At 39.3% G+C, this 18,369-nt stretch overlaps 1 protein-coding gene across 1 annotated transcript in view; it reads right to left on the bottom strand.

Moving 5' to 3' along the window:
• SYNE1 (spectrin repeat containing nuclear envelope protein 1) overlaps positions 1–18,369 on the bottom strand; it is a 454,522-nt gene that overhangs the window by 139,548 nt on the left and 296,605 nt on the right. The window contains exons 89-93 of the mRNA XM_028103363.2: positions 16,183–16,377; positions 14,957–15,097; positions 7,990–8,157; positions 7,613–7,774; positions 112–306 (exon numbers count right to left, since the gene is read on the bottom strand). Of these exons, the coding sequence (XP_027959164.1) occupies positions 112–306; positions 7,613–7,774; positions 7,990–8,157; positions 14,957–15,097; positions 16,183–16,377 (861 nt within the window). The remainder of the gene's footprint in view (positions 1–111; positions 307–7,612; positions 7,775–7,989; positions 8,158–14,956; positions 15,098–16,182; positions 16,378–18,369) is intronic.

Here is an 18,369-nt window from a genome sequence, read left to right as displayed (position 1 = left end):
TTCTGAGTGGGAAACATAAAAATGTAGATCACGTAAATAACCCGCATGCTTGTCAACACAAGTTGGAGAGTGAAGGTGGATGTGAGGGGCACCTTCAGAGTTACTTGTTACCTCTAAAAGCTGCCGCTTCCCTGAGGCCTTCATCTTGATGGTGGACATTCGTTCGGCTAAGACAGTGAGCGTGGATTGCAAGGCCAGCTGTTCGGCGGGGTCAGACTCGGGAGACTCAGACACCAGCTCCTCCGCAAGAGACGACTGGAGCTCACTGATCTCATCTTGAAGCATGAGAATCTCATCCATCAATGCCTGTGGAGAAGACTGTGGAATCACACTCCTGTACGTATTTTTTTGGCCTGAGGATTCACATCCCTAGCTGAGTCTCACATTGAGATTAGTGAAGATTTTTCACGGGCAAGTCATTTAACCAGCAAATAGGGGTCCCACTAACCTAAGTTCTGAAATGAAAGTACCAGAATGAATGCCAGGACATTTCCGATTTCAAAACCATTTGTGTCCCTAATATAAATGAATTTGAACAAGTTAACTAATCCTTCTGACTTTCAGTTAGGCTCATCTGCAGTCCAAGAAGAGGGGGCATGCTCAGTCTGAGTCTACGATTCTATGTTGAAAACAGAATTCACTACTTTCTTCCTCAACATGATTTTTTCCCACTCCAAATTTCCCCAAGTCTGACACAACACTACACTTTAACCCAAGCTTACATGACACAAGACCAGGGAGATCCGTCACCTGTTTCTATGTTGTCACCCTCTCCTCATTGTCTCCTGTCCATTGCTGAGGCTTCAAATGCTTTCTAATGCTGAACATTCACAGGAGTGTATCCTTTACCCAGACATCTCTCCTAAATTTTAGGCTTTATATATTCAACAAACACGTTTCCTGGGTATCTCTAGCGCGATACATACAAAGCCTGCTTCCCACTCTGTCTTCATCTCAGTGAAAGGTAACACTCTCTCATTGTTCAAGCTCAGGACCTAGGAGTCACTCTTCACACCTCCTCTCCACTCGCGACATCCAATCAACACCAATTCCTCCACGACATATCCTGTAGGTCTCCTCTGCCCCACCCCAAGTCAGAGCCAGCTCTCTTACTGAACTGCTCTAATGGTCTACTGGTCGGCTCTCCTGCTTACAGGCTTACCTGGCCTCTCCCATCCAATCTGCACAAAGCAATCCGAGTGAGCTTTTAAAAAGGTAATCAGATCTTCTCACTCCCCTGCTTTAAAATACTTAGTGGCTTACTGCCTGTAAAATAAGAACCAGACTCCTTGCCCTACTTGTATGTCTCACCACTTCCCACCCTGGTACCATCCATACTCCCTGCTCACAACATTCCCGCCTTCTGTACTCACTCCAGGACCTTCAGCTCTTTCAGGCAAACAGCACGCTGATTTCTTTATTCACATCCATCACAATTATATACATGGTTTTTATTTCTTAGCTTTTGGTATGTTATGACTTACTCTTTGACTGGCATCTTGACAGGAGAAATTCTTATTTAGGATCTGAATGGTGTGTTAGAAAAAACAGGCCTTTTGGCTAAGATCAAGTGTAGAAAAAACAGGTGCAACCACATGAGGGCCCACCAGGCTTCATATTTACTAATATTTCATAGTTTCTAATGTACCCATACTTACAGAGTTCACAGCTCTGCCACAGGACTGTGGGTTCAGTGTAAGCCCAGTGCCTCCTCAGAGTGGGCTCTCAACAAATATTAAAAAGCAAAACAACAAAAAACCTTCTCTTCTCCTAATATCAAGTGTCATACTCAATTGATATTTAAAATATTTATACTGAAGTTATTCTATACATCTAGAGAAGTGCACAGACTCTTAAGTGTATAGGTCCATAAATTTTCACAAACTGCATATACCCATGTCCTGCCACTCAGATCAAGAAACAGAACAAGGACTCCACAGCCCTTCTGATCTCCTCCCCGTTACGACCTCCCTCCTTCCCAAAGATCACCACAGTGTAACCTGTAAACATCACAGATTACTTTTGCCTATTTTTGAGCTTCATAAAAATGGAATCATGCCTGAGGTACAGTTCTGTGTCTGGCTTCTTTCCTTCCCTGTCATGATGATGAAAGTTGCTCATGTTGCATGTAGAAAGAGCTGGTTATTTTTGTTGCTATATGGTACTCCACTGTCACCCGGTTTGTGGATCTTTCCCAGTTAAGCTTCTCTAGTGGGTTCATAGTACTATCTCACTGTAGTTTTAATTTGCATTTCCCTGATGACTACTGAGATTGAGCACTTTTTCCTATGCTTCTTGGCCATCTGGATATCCTCTTTTGGGACTGCCTGCTAAAAATCTTTTGTCTACTGGAGTCTTTCCTTTTCTTATTGATGTGTAAAGTTGTTTCTATATTTTGGATAGGAGTGTCTGTGTTCCTTTTGGTTCTGTGTATTGCAAATATCCGCTCCCACTTTGTGACATGGTTGTCCCTTAATAGGAATGACTTCCCTCCTGCTGCCATTTGATAAAATGAAGTTCTTAATTTTATTATAGTCTAATATATCAGCATTTTCCTTCACTGGGAAAGTTAGGGTTAGGTTTGGTATCTTATTTAAGAGATCTTTGCCTACCCAAGCTCATGAATGTATTTCCCCATGTCACCTTACCGAAGAAGATACTTTAAATAAAGTATGGCCCATGAAATAGTATCAGTCTGCAGAATGCTTGTTACCAATTCATGACAAGACTAAGATACTGTAGGTGTCAAGAAACTTTTAAAGCAACTTGACATTGATATGTCCAAGCAGTATCTTATTTTATTTTGCTAAAATACTGGTCTGATGGGTCAGAAATTTCAAAAATTAAGTACTACAGATAGTTTGAGAAGTTCTATTTCAAAACTCTTTTTTTTTTTTAACCTTCACATTTAGATCTACAATACACCCAAACTTAATTTTTGTGTCCTGGGTAGGCAGGGGTTAATTTTTTTTTTAATATGGATATCCAATTGACCCTGTATGACTTATTGAAAATACTATTTTTCATCCATTGTTTTACAGTATAATATTTGACATAAACCAAGTGTCTTTGTAGGTGTCTGTGTGCTTATGGCTTCTAATTCTGTTCCATTGACCCAGTTGGGCTATCTGTGCCAATATCACACTATCATAATTACTATTGCTTTGTAAGTTGCTCTCTGGTAGGATACATCCTTCAGCCTTATTCATTTTCTTTGCAGTTGTCTTGGCTATTTTTGACCCTTTTCATTTTCAATATATATTTTTATACATTTGCAAAATATTTTAATTTTTTAAAAGATTTTATTTATTTATTTGAGAGAGAGAGAGAGCAAGCAAGAGTGAGCAGGAGAGCCAGAGGGAATAGCAGACTGCCTGCTCATCAGGGAGCCCAACACGAGCTGATCCCAGAACCCCGGGATCATGGCTTGAGTCAAAGGCAGACACTTAACCAACTGAGCCACCCAGGTGCCCCTTGCAAAATATTTTAGAATTAGCTTGTCAATCTCCACCAAAGAACTTGCTGGAATGCTTTAATGAGACTGTAATGAATTTAAAGACTGATTTTGTTTGTTATACATTCAAAATGCTTTTTCTTCAATAAATTATTTTCCACTAATTCATAACCATTTTTTCTATTGCTAAATACATAAAATTCATATTATTTGGTCTCTTTTAAAGGCTTCTCCATAACTAAACTGACCCCATTTTTTTTTTTTGCACCGATCCTCTGTATGAGCAAGGACAGCCCCTCACTATCTCATACCATGTTCACTCCCATTCTCTACTCTGTGCCTTTCTTCACATGTGTTTATATTTATACTGCCCCCTACCCACTCCTGTTGCCACTACAAATTTTTCAGATCTGTGCTTCCCAAAAGACCTGATAGAATTTCCTTTTATCTACTTCCCATCACTGTAACCCACAGTCCCATTGCTTTTTTTGTACAATGGGTTGGTAATTCACCCAAAAAGCACATTTTTAAATCATATGTTAATGAGAAAGTGTGTTTTTTTTCAGCTGTGCACATAGTAGGTGCTCCAACGCATCTAGCTGACTTAATTCTAACTCACAATAGATAAAAGAGGTATCTAAATCAGGAAGAGAAAAAGCCACCTCCTTGAATCTCAGTGGAGTTGACCAAGCCAGTGTGCAGTGAGGTCACCAGCTTCTGTTTCAGGCTCACGATGTTCTAAAACAGCTCTCTGAAGGTTCTGGAGTAAGGAGTAAGGGATTCAGGAATCCTGGAACTGTTAGTTTTCATCCTCTTAGGGTCAAGCCTCCCTATTCACGATTCAGTTTACTCTCAAGGGACAGTGGATGTTTTTGGAAGGTAGCTATAGTTTTAAACTTTGAGATCAAGCAGCCAAGCTTACTGGAGATGGGGTTTTCTCTTGAGGTAAAATGGTTTGAAATCAGAGGCGGTGGTTGAATGCAACCGTGAAAGTATTAAATGCCACTGACTGCACACTTTAAAGTGGTTAATTTTATGTGATTTGAGTATTTAGACAAAAAGATCCAGCAATCAAATATGTCTTCACCTCGTAACTCTGTCTCCCCTGGTGACCAGCTCTTCCCTTACAACATCCGACTTAAGACTAAGAGAAGGAGAAGAAATGCACATCCTTGGGTTTCTGACTTGTTTTTACAAGGACGATATGTGCATGACACTTCTGTGGTTTAGAGAAGTACCTTGGGCTTCTCTAAAATGACTTACCTCTGGGGAGAACATGAAGTTCATGTTTGGTTTAACACCAACGGTAAACGTGAACTTTACTGTGACTTTCAGAACTATCAACATTAGCACAGTTCGTTTCAAACTTGGAGTTGTCATGTATATTGAAAAAGCAAAAACAAAAACAAAATTACCTCAGAACCCTGCTTACTATGCATCACAGAGCTTAATGTGGCAAAGACAGCACATACCCACAAAGCATGAACTGCCCATGACCATGAAGGTCCCTATCAAAGAAGGCTTATCACTTAGAACAGCCACAAGTCAGCTTATGAACTGCATTAATGCCTTAGGATTAGATCTACCATACAATTTAGAGAAGATAACAGGAAAGGCACAGCACTCCACCCAAATTCAGTAGATTTAGACAAATGTTTAAAGAAAAATATAGGAATCAGGATAGCCCTTTAAAGAAACATTAATACTTCCAAGAGAGTGTTGGGAAAGAAATAACAATTTAAGTGTTTCTATTAATTTTTGGAAAATATAAAAAGCATACTGGACTTCCTCACCCACATTCAGCTGGAACCTAGAAATAGTAATTCTACAACAGTTCTTGGAATTTTTAAAATGCCATTCCAGAAGCTAAGAACCAATTTAGACTTTGTGATACCATTAGCTTTTCACATGGGCAGCTCTGTCCCAGAATTTGTAGAACATAGGTACAGATGGCAAAAGTAGGTCAGATGGAAAATTTTAGATTTGTGATCATATGAAAAATACTACATTATTTATATTTTCTTTGCCTCTCATTAGAGCATTAACATAATTGTTAAGTTCAAATGATGGATAATCATCATGGAATTAGCTATATCTCCTCATTGCTAAAATTGTTCACATTACCACTCCCAATTTAGAAAGATACAGAAAGTCAAGTAGTTGGCTTAATTACAAGAAAAGTCACAGATTCATTTCTAATATTTAATACTTAGCATTAACGTGCAATTTTGAGCTTTCTCCATTAAATCCCTTGAAGAAAATAATAATTTTGCTCAACATTGTTCATGCATGTCAGGTAATGGTGATTGGGAGCTAACTTGCATTTTCAGTTAGGAACTCTGGAATGTCAGGGCAGACTACCAGGATCCTGTTCTCATGCAGTTCCTAGATCCTGGGGGGGACCCAGTGAAGGATCTTGGTGACATGTGGTGAGTCACCTGGGACACTAGAATGATGGGCCTTGAACAAAGGCAGAGGTGACCCTGAGAGTAGAGAGAGGAGAACTATGAAAACCCTCCCGGGAACCCCTGCTTCTGATAATCTGAGCCTGTGACGCTTGAATTCACTCTAATGCAGCCTTTGGATAATGTATGCCAAATTCCTTTTGAATGTTTAGAGGAAACTGTAATCAAATGGAGGTGAGTTGTTCTCCCCCTCCAGGCAGAGTGCCACATGGGGCTGGGGGGGGATGCAGAGGAGCAGAGAAAACCCCAGGGAGCACACTGGTGCGACACAGACAACACCTCAGATGACAGTGAGGGGTGGCAGCTGGCCACGTGAAAACTGGAGTCTCAGTTTACGAGGGTGGTGGCACTTGGAAGAAAATTGCATTGTAATCGTCACCCAAGTCCCTGATTGTCCTCATGTTTGGTTTGGTCCAGGTAAACAAATACTTACTTTAATTTTCTATTTTTATAGCACCCTGCCCAAACCAGACTGACTATGGATGACTTTGGGATAGCAGAAAGCCCCATAGAAGGCAGTTTTACCAAAACAGGGCCTAAAAATGGGTGCTACACTTTGGTCTCTATCTTAAGAAGTCACAAGAGTGTCAAAAACCTGAAACCACTATTTCCTCAGTATGTTGTCTCTAGATGAAATGTTCTTGTTTTTGTGTTATACTGTAAGGTCCTATACTGTAAAAGAATGAAATTTTATCTTAGACTATACATATGAACAACCAATGTATTCCAAGGTTATCCTGGGTTCCAAAAACAAAGTACAGAGTTTCACTCTTAAAGCTGATAAATGTCCCAGTACTTGACAGATACACGTATCGTATCATGCTTTTATAGCACTTAATTTCCATCTAAAATGCCTTTCTTTTCCTCTGCCTTTTATAGGGTCATTACGTGCTCCTTTTTTCTGCTTGGGGTCAGGTAATATTTCCCCCATCAGTGTGACTGCATATTTAGGTGAACACCTCAGTACCCTTGGCTCCCAGTTATACCTGATTGTGCATTAATAGCACACTTGATCAGACTGCTGAAGCATTAACTAGATTTTAATATATGCACTTTCTTAGCATGCATTTTAAATTGATGCATTTTTAACACCTTTCTGAGTTAGGTTAATGTAATCATCTCTGTTTCTCATGTAAAGCTAAAGTTTTGCCTAGTTTATATAATTTTTTAAAAATTGATTCAAGTCAGGGACAACTCTAAGAGTATAACTTTGAACCCCTATTCTTCAACTGCTTCTTTGCCCACTTAAGCCTGAGAATTATTCTCTAGTGATAATGGGAAGCTGCTAGGCACACACTGGCTAAATTTCTTCAAAACAACAATAACCAGAGAAGGGGGATGCGGTGTGCATTTTATTCCTACAACAACAGTTCACAACAACAAAAAAATAATGTGGCAACTAGTAGGAAATGCACTCTGTGTGAAAAAGTAAAAAAGCAATACCAATGCATGCAACTTTCTTTAAGTTCAAGGTCTGAATTTCTATCTTCCCCTCTTAGATCCCTCCCTGAAGCAGTGGTGGAAACAACCACCGTTTGGAATCTTGTTTACTCTGTAAGAACTGATATTAAAAAAAAAAAAAAGTCAGTCTGCTCTCCCAAACACATGCTTGGCCGCTTGGCTGGCTGATCAGTCAGTCACAAGAGTGCACCTACTTAATCATGCAGGAAACTGAAGTCATTGCTATTTTTACCTGATGTTCAGCCATCTGGCTTTCTGGACTCCTGCTGTGCTCCAGACTCTCACTGAGTTTCATCTCAATGGCCTCCATCTTTGTGGAGATGGACTGGAGGGAGTCCTGGTACTTCTGCTGGCGTTCCAAAGCCTCATAGAGAGTTCGCTGCTTTTCACTGATCTGCAGAAGAACAGGATATTACCAAATGTTTCCTAGCCCCTTATCTTCTAGATTACAACATTCTTTCCTCATATGACATTCTTACCTCTGTGGCTCAACAGAGAGTATTCAACAGTGTACCGAGTGTGTAAACTCTCTGCATGTGTTGCGTAAGACAATCGCTAAGGTAATCCGTGTCTGGTCAACTTAAACAATTCCACGTTTCAGAGACTTACCACATTCTTTAAAGTTTCCCAAGAACGCTGCAGATCATCCAGTTTAGCAGTAGCAGATGGTTCCAGCCCTGGTTCATAGAACTCCTGAGATGGCAATGTGCTGGGGTGGATTCTGGAGGCATTGGTCTGCAACCTCTCGGGAGATAGCGCTTGGTAATAAGCAATGTCCTGTGGGTACAAAGCGCAGTGTTGGATTCAAGAGGAAGACAAAGTTAACATGCTCTGGGTACTGTCTGTCATGTGGAAGAAAGGTTAAGGACTCACCTCTGTCCCAGGGGGCTATAAATTATAGAAGTTAGTATAATTCTTGTGACAAGAAGAATTTAAAGATCATATCAAAGCACATTACAGTTGCTTTTGAATTTTGGCTTCTATTAAAAAGCGAATGAATTTACCAATATTTCAAGTTGCCAAAACTCATTCTTAGTTTATATTCGGTAAAATGGAAATACAAGGATTTGAATGGTACACATGTTTAAAGCTTGATTAACTAGTAGGGCAAAAAAAGAGAATCTAAATTACCTATTTCCTAACATGTTGTTTAATATATTGATTAAAGTTCTACATAATTTATTTTTTTTAATTTTTTTATTGTTATGTTAATCACCATATATTACATCATTAGTTTTTGGTGCAGTGTTCCATGATTCATTGTTTGTTCATAACACCCAGTGCTCCATGCAGAACGTGCCCCTACATAATTTAAAAAAGGACTTGATTTATTATTTTTTTAAATTTATTTATTTTTATTTAAATTCAATATATAAGACTGATGAATCACTGCTCTCTACCTCTGAAACCAATAACACATTATATGTTAATTGAATTTAAAAAGTACTTGATTTAAATAAAATTAAATCTATAAGTCATTTTTAAGATATAGCCAGATCTTCAGTATTTGTGAGTTCATTATTCACAGAAATTAATTAAAATATTTTAATATTAAATAAAGGAAAATGTAATAACTTGGAAGTTAAAACTACTCTAAGAAACAAATAATAAAAGGGATTCCTTCTAATCAATTCCCGGAAGTACAGTAGAAATAATCAAAGTGAACGATGAAAAATAAAACTTTTGAATATTTTATTAGTTTCTTGGGATATAAGTAACATTACATATTTTACAGTATTCATAATGGAATCTATTCTATCAAGACATGTAATCCATGTGTTTTCAATTGTTTCTATGCTTATTTATGCATATTAATAGAAATTGAATTGGGGAATAATGTTTATATTCTGGGAATTTCTATTATAAAGTTCACTACTTTTACAATTATACTATTGAAGATAATTATGTATATGGATTTAAAATACCTGAGCTTTATGGATAATAATGTCTTGAAAAAGGTCCCAGCCACTGGGGAAACCAAAGTAACAGCAGGAAGGGGCCTGGTGTTTGGTGGTCTGTATAAGGACAGAAGCAGGATTGTGTGTGTAGTAGGAGGAGTTCAGACAGGAGTCTAACATCTGAGGAGTCAGGACAACTGAGATTCCAGCGGAAATTCTCCTTGTAAGTAGCTCTGTAACTGGAGAAAGTCCCTCACATCTCATGCATTGATTCCCTAATCTGTACAGCACTGGGGAGTTCTGAGGATTAAATGAAGCCATATTTGAGGGGCCATGAGGCCTTGTACCTACTTTGTTTTTGTTGAGACTTCCGGATAAGTCCCTAACCTTAACTGATGACACTAGAATGTGGAGACTGGCTCCTCTTCATTTGTCATCCTGTCACCATCCCGAGTAGATTACCTTGCAATTCTCCAGTCTTTGCTTGGCTCATTCCCATTCATGCTCCCCTACCTTCACCCCGCTTCAGTCCTCCACACCCTGAACACGACAGCCTGTCATCATTGACTTGGTTCACCCCATGTGCACTCAGGGCTATGTCTAAAGTTACTTAAACCCTTCTCCTGCCAACACCTTTGCTTCCTTCTCCCCTTAAACTCTGCTTTACCATCACCTGGAAAATCCCAAGCAGGACTCAATCCAATTTTACTTTCCAGAGTGCATGTGTATGCATGCTCATGCACATACACACATACACACACACTCCATACACACGCACAAACAGCTGAAACCACTGAGGAGATACTCCTGAAACTTCTCAGATTTCTAAAAATCTGTCTATTCTCAGACTCACCTTTATCTTACACTTGCCAGTCTCCTTGCTTAAGGATAACCCTCCCACTTACTCCCAGAACCCCATGCACCTTTGCTTTTTCAAGGACTTGGTCCATTAATACCCTCCTCTTCTCCTTGTTGACTCTTTCCCCAGCATATAAATAGAGTCCAATCTTTTCAGTCTAAAAACATCTTTTTTTTTGATATTTTTCTTATAGGGTATCACATAATAGAAAAGTCCACAACTTTATGATGGGTCATCACACATGAACACAAAGTCGCGATCACCCTTTCTTCCTTTTCTCCCTTTCACTTGATAATCCAGCTTCTGCGAATAGTGGTTTACATTTGATAATGTTCACTTTCTCATCCTCATTCCACTTCTAAATACCCAGCTGAGCTTTGACCCTAATGACTCTTTTACTATGAAACAAAATGATTATTTTCAGCCCTTCCTCTGTCTGACCTTTAGAAGCATTCAACACTTCTGCCCGTCCTCTTCTGGAAACACTTTCCCTTGAATCTGTTCTCCTTCTAGCTCTAGTCATTCAAGCTTTTTGTGTAGTTTGTTTCTTCCCCTCCCTCTTAAATTTTGGTTATTTATAAGCTCCACACTCACATATTCATTTGTACATTTATATCCCACATGTTCTTCAAACTCAACATTTCCTCCCCCCAAAAAATCCAGATGAGAACTGAATTTAGGAAAAAAAATAACATTCTATCCACCTTTCAATAAATGGAACTTCTACTCACCAAAGCTCTGAACTTAGGATTTATCCTCTATTTCTTCTCTCCCTTCCCATCCACTGCCTATTTAGGATGAATTCTATCGACACATATCCTTGCCACAGCACTGGTTCAAGTTCTCGTTAGAGCAACAACTTCCTAATTCCCAGGCTGCGAACTGGCAGCCTACAGGCTATCTTTGGCTTGCATACATTTAGCTTGGCTTATGCAGTGTATGAAATTGTTGAAAATTTCATCAAAGTAGGGAGTCTTTATAAGAATCCAGATTCACAGCTCCTTTTGCAAACCACAAGGTACGTAAGCCTGGACTCTGTGTGTACATGGCTCCAGTAATTCTAACAGAGGAGAAGCTGCCTGGTGTATGAACAGAGGTGCTGCTCAGGTTCTCTTCACCCCTTAGCCTGTTTTTCTCATGAACATCACCAGTCGTGGCCCAGGCATCAGAGTGTGCAACTTCTGTCCCTCACTAGCTTCTCTGGTTCTGAATCTGTCCATCTCTATTCTATTGTCCACATTGATCCAGGATGAGTTGTTCTAAAACCTACTTCTATACATAGCTTCTAGTTAAATTCTCTCTGTGGTTAACTATTAGCGTCTGGATGAAATTCAGTTTTTTGTGTGTGTGGCATTCAAGGTCCTGTCCTTCATGATATGTTTCCTTCACCCTTCTCAGTTTCTTTTTCCCCTGCTCCCTCCTCCTCCAAATCTGGTTCTCTAATTACACTGATACTATTTGCAGTTGTCCGATGGGTCATCCTCCTTCCAGCCAGCACATCTTCTACACATCCTTCCCACAGTCTGAAAAACTTCACGTCACTCTAGTGCACACTGGCTGCCTAACTTGTACTCCTTTCCTAAAGGTCTGGCTGCCATCTTTGACGCCCCTGAACTCCCGGGTCAGGTGCTTGTTCCAGACCACCCTCACCATGCAGTTTTCCCACTGTCACGGCACCTGTCCCCTTCTACGGTGATTACTTGCCTGCTCTCGTACAGACTGTGAGCTCTCTTAAGACCGGAGTGAGCATGTTCTCTTTGATTCTGAGCATGTCGTAGGGTCTCTGGCAAATAACAGGCAGGCATATATATGTGTCCCTAATGAATCGTACATGTAAAAACACTTTATTTATAAACTTTATCATTTTATATACACAGAAGGTAATACTATTACTGTCCACAAAGAAAAGCAGAAAGTTGCTTTAAATGTAAAAATTTTAAATTAAATACTCCATTATAAATAAAGAAGCCCCTCAAAAGAGCCAGAAAAAAACAAATGTGTTATTTAAAAAAAAATTTTTTTCTGGTTCTTTGTCGTGTGCATGTGTGTGTGTGAGAGAGAGAGAGAGGGAGAGAGCAAGAGATTGTGGGTGTGTATGTGTTTTGCTCACGCTGATTAAACAGGACTGACAATTCCTGGTTTCTTAAAAGCATTTGAAAATATGGCACCTTTTGTAGATGAATAATTTGTATCTCTTTGAGGACTACATAGATTCAATAAAATAGAATAATCAGTTCCATAACTACTAAGCAGAGGCAATAACTGGCATAGTGAGGGATCATCCTTAGACACCAGTCTCTTGTTGCTTTGTGCTAAGTTATGAGAGTTATTATCCAGTAGATTCCTGAGGGAATACATTTGGAAAACTATCGCTACTATTTCATTAACACTGTCCAGGTTAAAGAGTACTTTCAGGCTTCACAACACATTGAATTTTCAAAATTTTGTGAACTGAGGAGCACTGCTTCTCATTACAGCTAAGGCTGCTAAGGGACTTTGCAGGCCCTTTCAGCTTACCACAGAAAGCCTGGAACCCATTCCGAGCCTTTAACTCGGGGCCTAGTACTCTACATGGTACAGGATTGTGCTTTTCAAACTTTGCCTTCTGTTGACTCTACGAAGGAGCCCGACTCTTGCTTTGCTTCTGCAGCAAATCTGGGGGCTGCCTGGTGATTTCCACTCTCCAGTAAGCTACACCATTCCACATTTCAGCTAATGCTACTGTCAGAGGCAGAACACACTGACTGTGGGGTGGGGTGGGGGGGAATCAGTTATATAATGAAGATCTACTTAAAGCAGCAAGCCCAAAACCTTTTTTTAACAGCTGCAATTTTATAAAGCAGTTATATTTGGCTGCCCCTTGAAACAGTTGTGCACATTCTGTACAGTATTTTGAGTCTGAAAAGTGGAACTTAGGGGGATTCTAAATGTCCTCCTCAGCTTCCAGAGATAGCTTGTTGGCCATGTTGGAGTATTTGTTCATTTTCCTCTGACTTATATTACTGTATGAGAAGGATACCATGTGGCCGTAATGATAGGGTTGATCTGTTTGAACAACACCAAGCAGAACACATTTGCTTTTTAACAGCCTCCTCTGAGTAAAGCCTTCTGACATAAGGACAGTTTTTGCTCATCTGCAGTATCATATAAAAGTATACTAACAATATCATTTAATTGATGCTTTCCTTTGATGGGGGGGTGCCAAAACTGATTTAAAACAAACATCTCACTCATAATTTTAGGATTTGATTGAGTCTGACAGCTAAAGTAACCATAATAAAAACATTTGCATATTTTATCATTCATCAGGCTTTTTCACATGTACACTGAAAGACACTTTACAAGAAGTATCCCTGAGACTGACAATCTTAGAAAAGGGCTATTCTTCCCATAGTGATAATCTCAAGGCCAGTGTTTACTGTTCAACTTGAAAAATTTAAGAACATTAAGTATATTATATCGGGTGATTGTTTCCTATACAATAAACAGCCGACTATAGCCATATGTCTCTGATTCTAATAACATCTGTGACCACAGGGAAGAGCACAACATCAAAGAATGAGTAATATGTATTTTAAAATCAGAATTTGAAAAACAGTTTCCCCCAGAGTGCCTTGAACTTCTCCTTTTTTTGTTTTTAATTTCCTCTCAACACTTTTGTTATTATTCAGTCCACATCCATCTTTCTTTCTAGATTATAAGGTCTTTGAGGGCAGGGGCACTGTTGTCTTCTCCTTTATTACCTACCTGTGACCCAGCACAAGATTTCATGCCATGCAGGTGCTCAGAATGTGTCTGATGAATGCATAAACTGATAACTTCCTAGAGCTATAAACATTTTTACCAAGAGAATTGTTTTATCTAAAATTTTCAACAATTTTATTTTCCTCCTTTGGGGGAGGAGGGTTTTTTTAATCACAGAAATACTATTTCAAATGCTTCTGATTTAAAATAGAAATAATTGTAACTGATTTGTAATATAGCTTATAGAACATTTGCTCCGTTTAATGCTTCTTTCTTAATAAATCTCAACTCCTTTGAACACTTACATAATTTCGTAGTCATGTAATTAAACTTTTTAAAAGCTATTTTGGCTAAAGGAAAAAAGGTATTACTTAACGTACATTAAAAAGTTTTGGCTATTGTAAAAGCATATTTTTCATGAAAATATGAAAACTCTTCGACATATTTAATTTAGTACAATCTAAATTTAGCATAAAACACGCTAGACAGTACCACATAACAAGGTATTACCTCCACTTCATAGAAATAAAATTTAAGATTATTGATTATTAAGATAAGCAAAAATCACAAGTCTACTTAGGCATTCCAATATATACACTGGCAGACACCCCTTAAATTGGTTGACAGTAAATAAAGAAAAAGTATAATATGGTGAGCAAAAGCTTTTCATCTTCAAAATCTGAGCTGGTAAGTGGCAAAACCATGTTTAATGAATGTTAAAATACAAAGAGATCATATTATTTTACAGTGGTGACACAAACACTTCATTTTCTGTTAGGATGCAGTACTCCATTACAGATAGCTGTTAGAAACTAAACGCCTTAAAACAGGGCTTTCTCCATCTATAATTTCTGTGACCTAGTTTTTGCTCATCTCACTGCTAGCAGCCCAGAAGAAGAGCGGATGTGCTGAGCCGGGAGTGGCGTCATGTGACAATCACGGTTTGTGCAACTTCACACCTAAATGGTGTGTCCCTCAAAGTCCAAGATTCACACCCACAGTCTATTAAGAACAGAGAATGGAGTCCTGCAACCATCCAGACATCATAGCTAGAGGAATTCCAAATGGCTGGTACCTGGTTAACTGAAGCATCTGTATTAGCCACAGGTGAAGGGGAACGACACGCAGGTGGAGAGGAAATTTCACTGCCGGTTCCCTCCTCCCCAGACTCCTCAGTGACAGGTGACAGCAAAGTGTGACAGCGACCTGCAGTCATCTATCACATAAAATGCAGCCCAAAGGACATGAACATCAGTTAGCTCTGTTAACAAAAGACCTGGTCTGGCACAGGTCAGAACACAAGTAATAATACAGCAAACGTTAGAGATACAGAGACCCAAATCTACATACAAATTCTGTGTTAGTATTTAAAAGTTTTGTTCTCAAGTGAGTATGACTCTAGGGACCATTTGTAAAACAAACAGGGAAAGGGGGTGCATATCACAATAAAGACTTTGTTGTTTATTATTTTATTTTCCTTTCCTTGATGTCTGTTTGTGTCTTTATAGACAAGTAGAAAAATCATGAATCATACAAGGGAGGGAAGGGTCTACAAAAGAAAACGGGTCTTTCGTGGACATCTCAAATTCTAGATATTCTAGGGAGATAAATGCACCCAAAGTGATACTTTGCCTAAAGAGTCCAGGTATGGTTACACACTACCTGAGGCACAGCACCTGTGTGTGGAAAATACACAGCACTTTATAGTTACCAAAATAAGTAATGCATTTTAGATACAAAGTGATAGGTAAGTGATGTGGCAGAACAGAAATTAATGGAACTTATTTATTTTAATCCAAAGCTAAACTTTGGATTTTTCTGTTTTCTTATTTTCCTAATAGTACCTTTTCTTCTATATTTTATTGAACATCTGTATAACAGAATACACAAACATATCTAGTCAGCCAGTGTTTTAGCTTGGAAAAACACAAAAAAATATGTGTAGCATGATTCTCCTATCCCTCAGAAAACTAGAAAACTGTGCAAAGGAAAAAAATTTTTTTGAAGGTCAGAGCCTCTCAGTATTATTGCTAAATTATAAACCAATGCGTGGCCAACCTTCGACATATTAAATAATTGAGCCACCTCAAGCAAATAGCTTCATTTTAACTGTCACTGTTTACAGTATCAAAAACTCTATCAAAAAAAAAAAAAACTGGCCTTGGCCCAAATGTAGTCCGAGAGTTGAGGAGACTGCTCCTCAGTTCGAGCCACGAAGAGGGAACCTGGAGCCACTAGCCAGGGTACAGACAGAAGGGAGCGCGCTGGCTCCCAGCAAACCCGGCCTTCGCCTTTACTTACCATGACCACAGAGGGGTGGGCCGAGGTCGCGGGGAGGAGCTCCCCGTCCAGGTCGTCCGTTCCCTCCGCGAGCCCCTCCACCTCGGTCACCGTCAGCAGCATGGTGGCGTGCTTGGCTTTCATCGTCAGCATCTTGCACTTGGAGTTCAAGGAGGCGATCTGCTCCTGGTAGCCCTTGATTTTCTGAGCCAGCTCCTGGGGAAACATTTTCCCCCCCAGCCGTGTGTCAGAGCAGCATCAAAAGGAAACACAACTAGTAGCGTTCATCTTCCTCCAGCGCTGGCCAATGAAATCGCAGAGCTGCGCCAGGCGGCAGCAGCGGCCGCGGCCGAGAGGCAGGATGTGGACGTGCGAGCGGAGGAGCCTCCCGGCCGTGCAGCCGCAGCCCGACCACCGCGCGGCGGGGCTGGAAGAGCGGCTGCGCGGCGCGGGCCAGAGCCCCAGCGCCCTGCGCCCGGGGGATTCTGATCCCGGGAGAGGCGCCGTGTGCAATCAGGCACTTAGGTAACGTGAAGCACTAGCAACTTTCTTTAAAATGCGTAAAGAATCTGAAACTGCCAGATGGTTCATGCCATGGAAATTAGGTCATGTGATGACTAAAACTACAAAAACATGCAATGCTCAGCTCTTACCGCACGGAATGTATCAAATAGAGCAATCAACTGTTACCGACCGCGTCGCAAAAGTAACCTGCATGTCAATTCCTGTGACCAACGGAGTTGTTTTTTGTAGATAATCTAAATATTACATATGAAACCCTAATTTTTTATGCATCTTATTCCCACAATAAAGTTTTGTACATTCATCAAATTCTCCCTCATGGACTCCATCATGCCTCACATGTTTCTGATGTTTCAAACTAGAGCTTTGAAGTCCAGTTCAAATTTAATGGCTTTTAAATTCATTTGTTGATGAAAAAATGTTTTAAGAGATAGGGGTGTTAAAGCTTTTACCAAGACCTTACTGAAAATATATTCTGGACAGCATGTAGCTCTCAAAAATCTAAAATATTAAATAAAAATAATCTAAAGTGGTAATTCTAAAATATTAAATATTTATTTTCTTACTTAAAAGGTGTATACATGTTTAACAAAAATGAAGATGTGTATTCCAAAACATGAATCCTAAAAGTACCAAACCATTACTTTTTTCCGTTCCTTTTATTTGGCTCTGTTGCCTGAAAAGCTGTCATTTAGTGTTCGCATTGTAACATATTTTGTGGCAAAAACATTAAATGTCAATGTCTTTAAAACAATGGTATGTATATACATATATACACACAGGCATATATACATACTATGCCTGTATGTATATATGTATACACATACTATCATTTTAAACACAGTGACATTCAAACTAGAGCTTTGAACTTGGAAGTTCAGAAACAAAATGACAACAAATTGGTGTATATATATATAATGTGTGTGTATGTTTATATGTATATGTGTAGGTATATATACACAGACGCATGTATATATCATTTTGTTTCTCCCCTCCCAGCCAAAACTGACTAAATGAAAGGAAAAACAACCCAGCAAAACTCAGCCAGTAGCCTGTCTTCTTGACTTCTATAGCACGATAATTTTTCAAGCACGAATTTAAAAAGTAGAAATCATCACTTCTTTAACTTTTAGAGCTGCAGGTACTTAATTAAACCTAATAGGGTTTTTTTTTTTTTAAATAGTGATTAAACAGCTACTTACTATTTCTGACCTAGTGCCCAATACATGGTTACTCTATTTTAATTAGCATGCACATATAGAAGACATCTACCAACTCAGTGGAATTCTTGAATTCTATGTTTTCATAGGACAAATCGCTAAGCTTTCTTAATGGCTTGCCTCATTGGGGTAGATTTGAAGAATCTTTGTGAAATAGCATTAGTTTTAGTCCCTCTCCTTTTCTGCCTACATGGATGGCTGTGTCCCCTCCTGCTATACCCTGCAAAGGTGCGTGCCCGTGCTGACAGTGGACACCACCCATCTCCTAAACTGGAGTTCTCAACTTTATTGTGCATAAAACTCATTTGGGTTGTTTGTTAACAACGAAATTCTGGTCTCCACAAAGGATTTTGATTTACTAGGCATTTTATACTTATCCCATATGACTCCCTTGGAGAAATAGCTCTTTAGAACTTTCTTCTGTAAGACTAAAACCTGTCTATATCATAGTAACTTTGTGGGTTGG

The sequence above is a fragment of the Eumetopias jubatus genome, unplaced genomic scaffold, assembly GCF_037043125.1.
Source record: "Eumetopias jubatus isolate StellerSeaLion01/CBP00866 unplaced genomic scaffold, mEumJub1_p1.0 scaffold_6, whole genome shotgun sequence".
Classification (NCBI taxonomy): Eukaryota; Metazoa; Chordata; class Mammalia; order Carnivora; family Otariidae; genus Eumetopias; species Eumetopias jubatus.
This window is presented reverse-complemented; position numbering and strand designations above follow the sequence as displayed.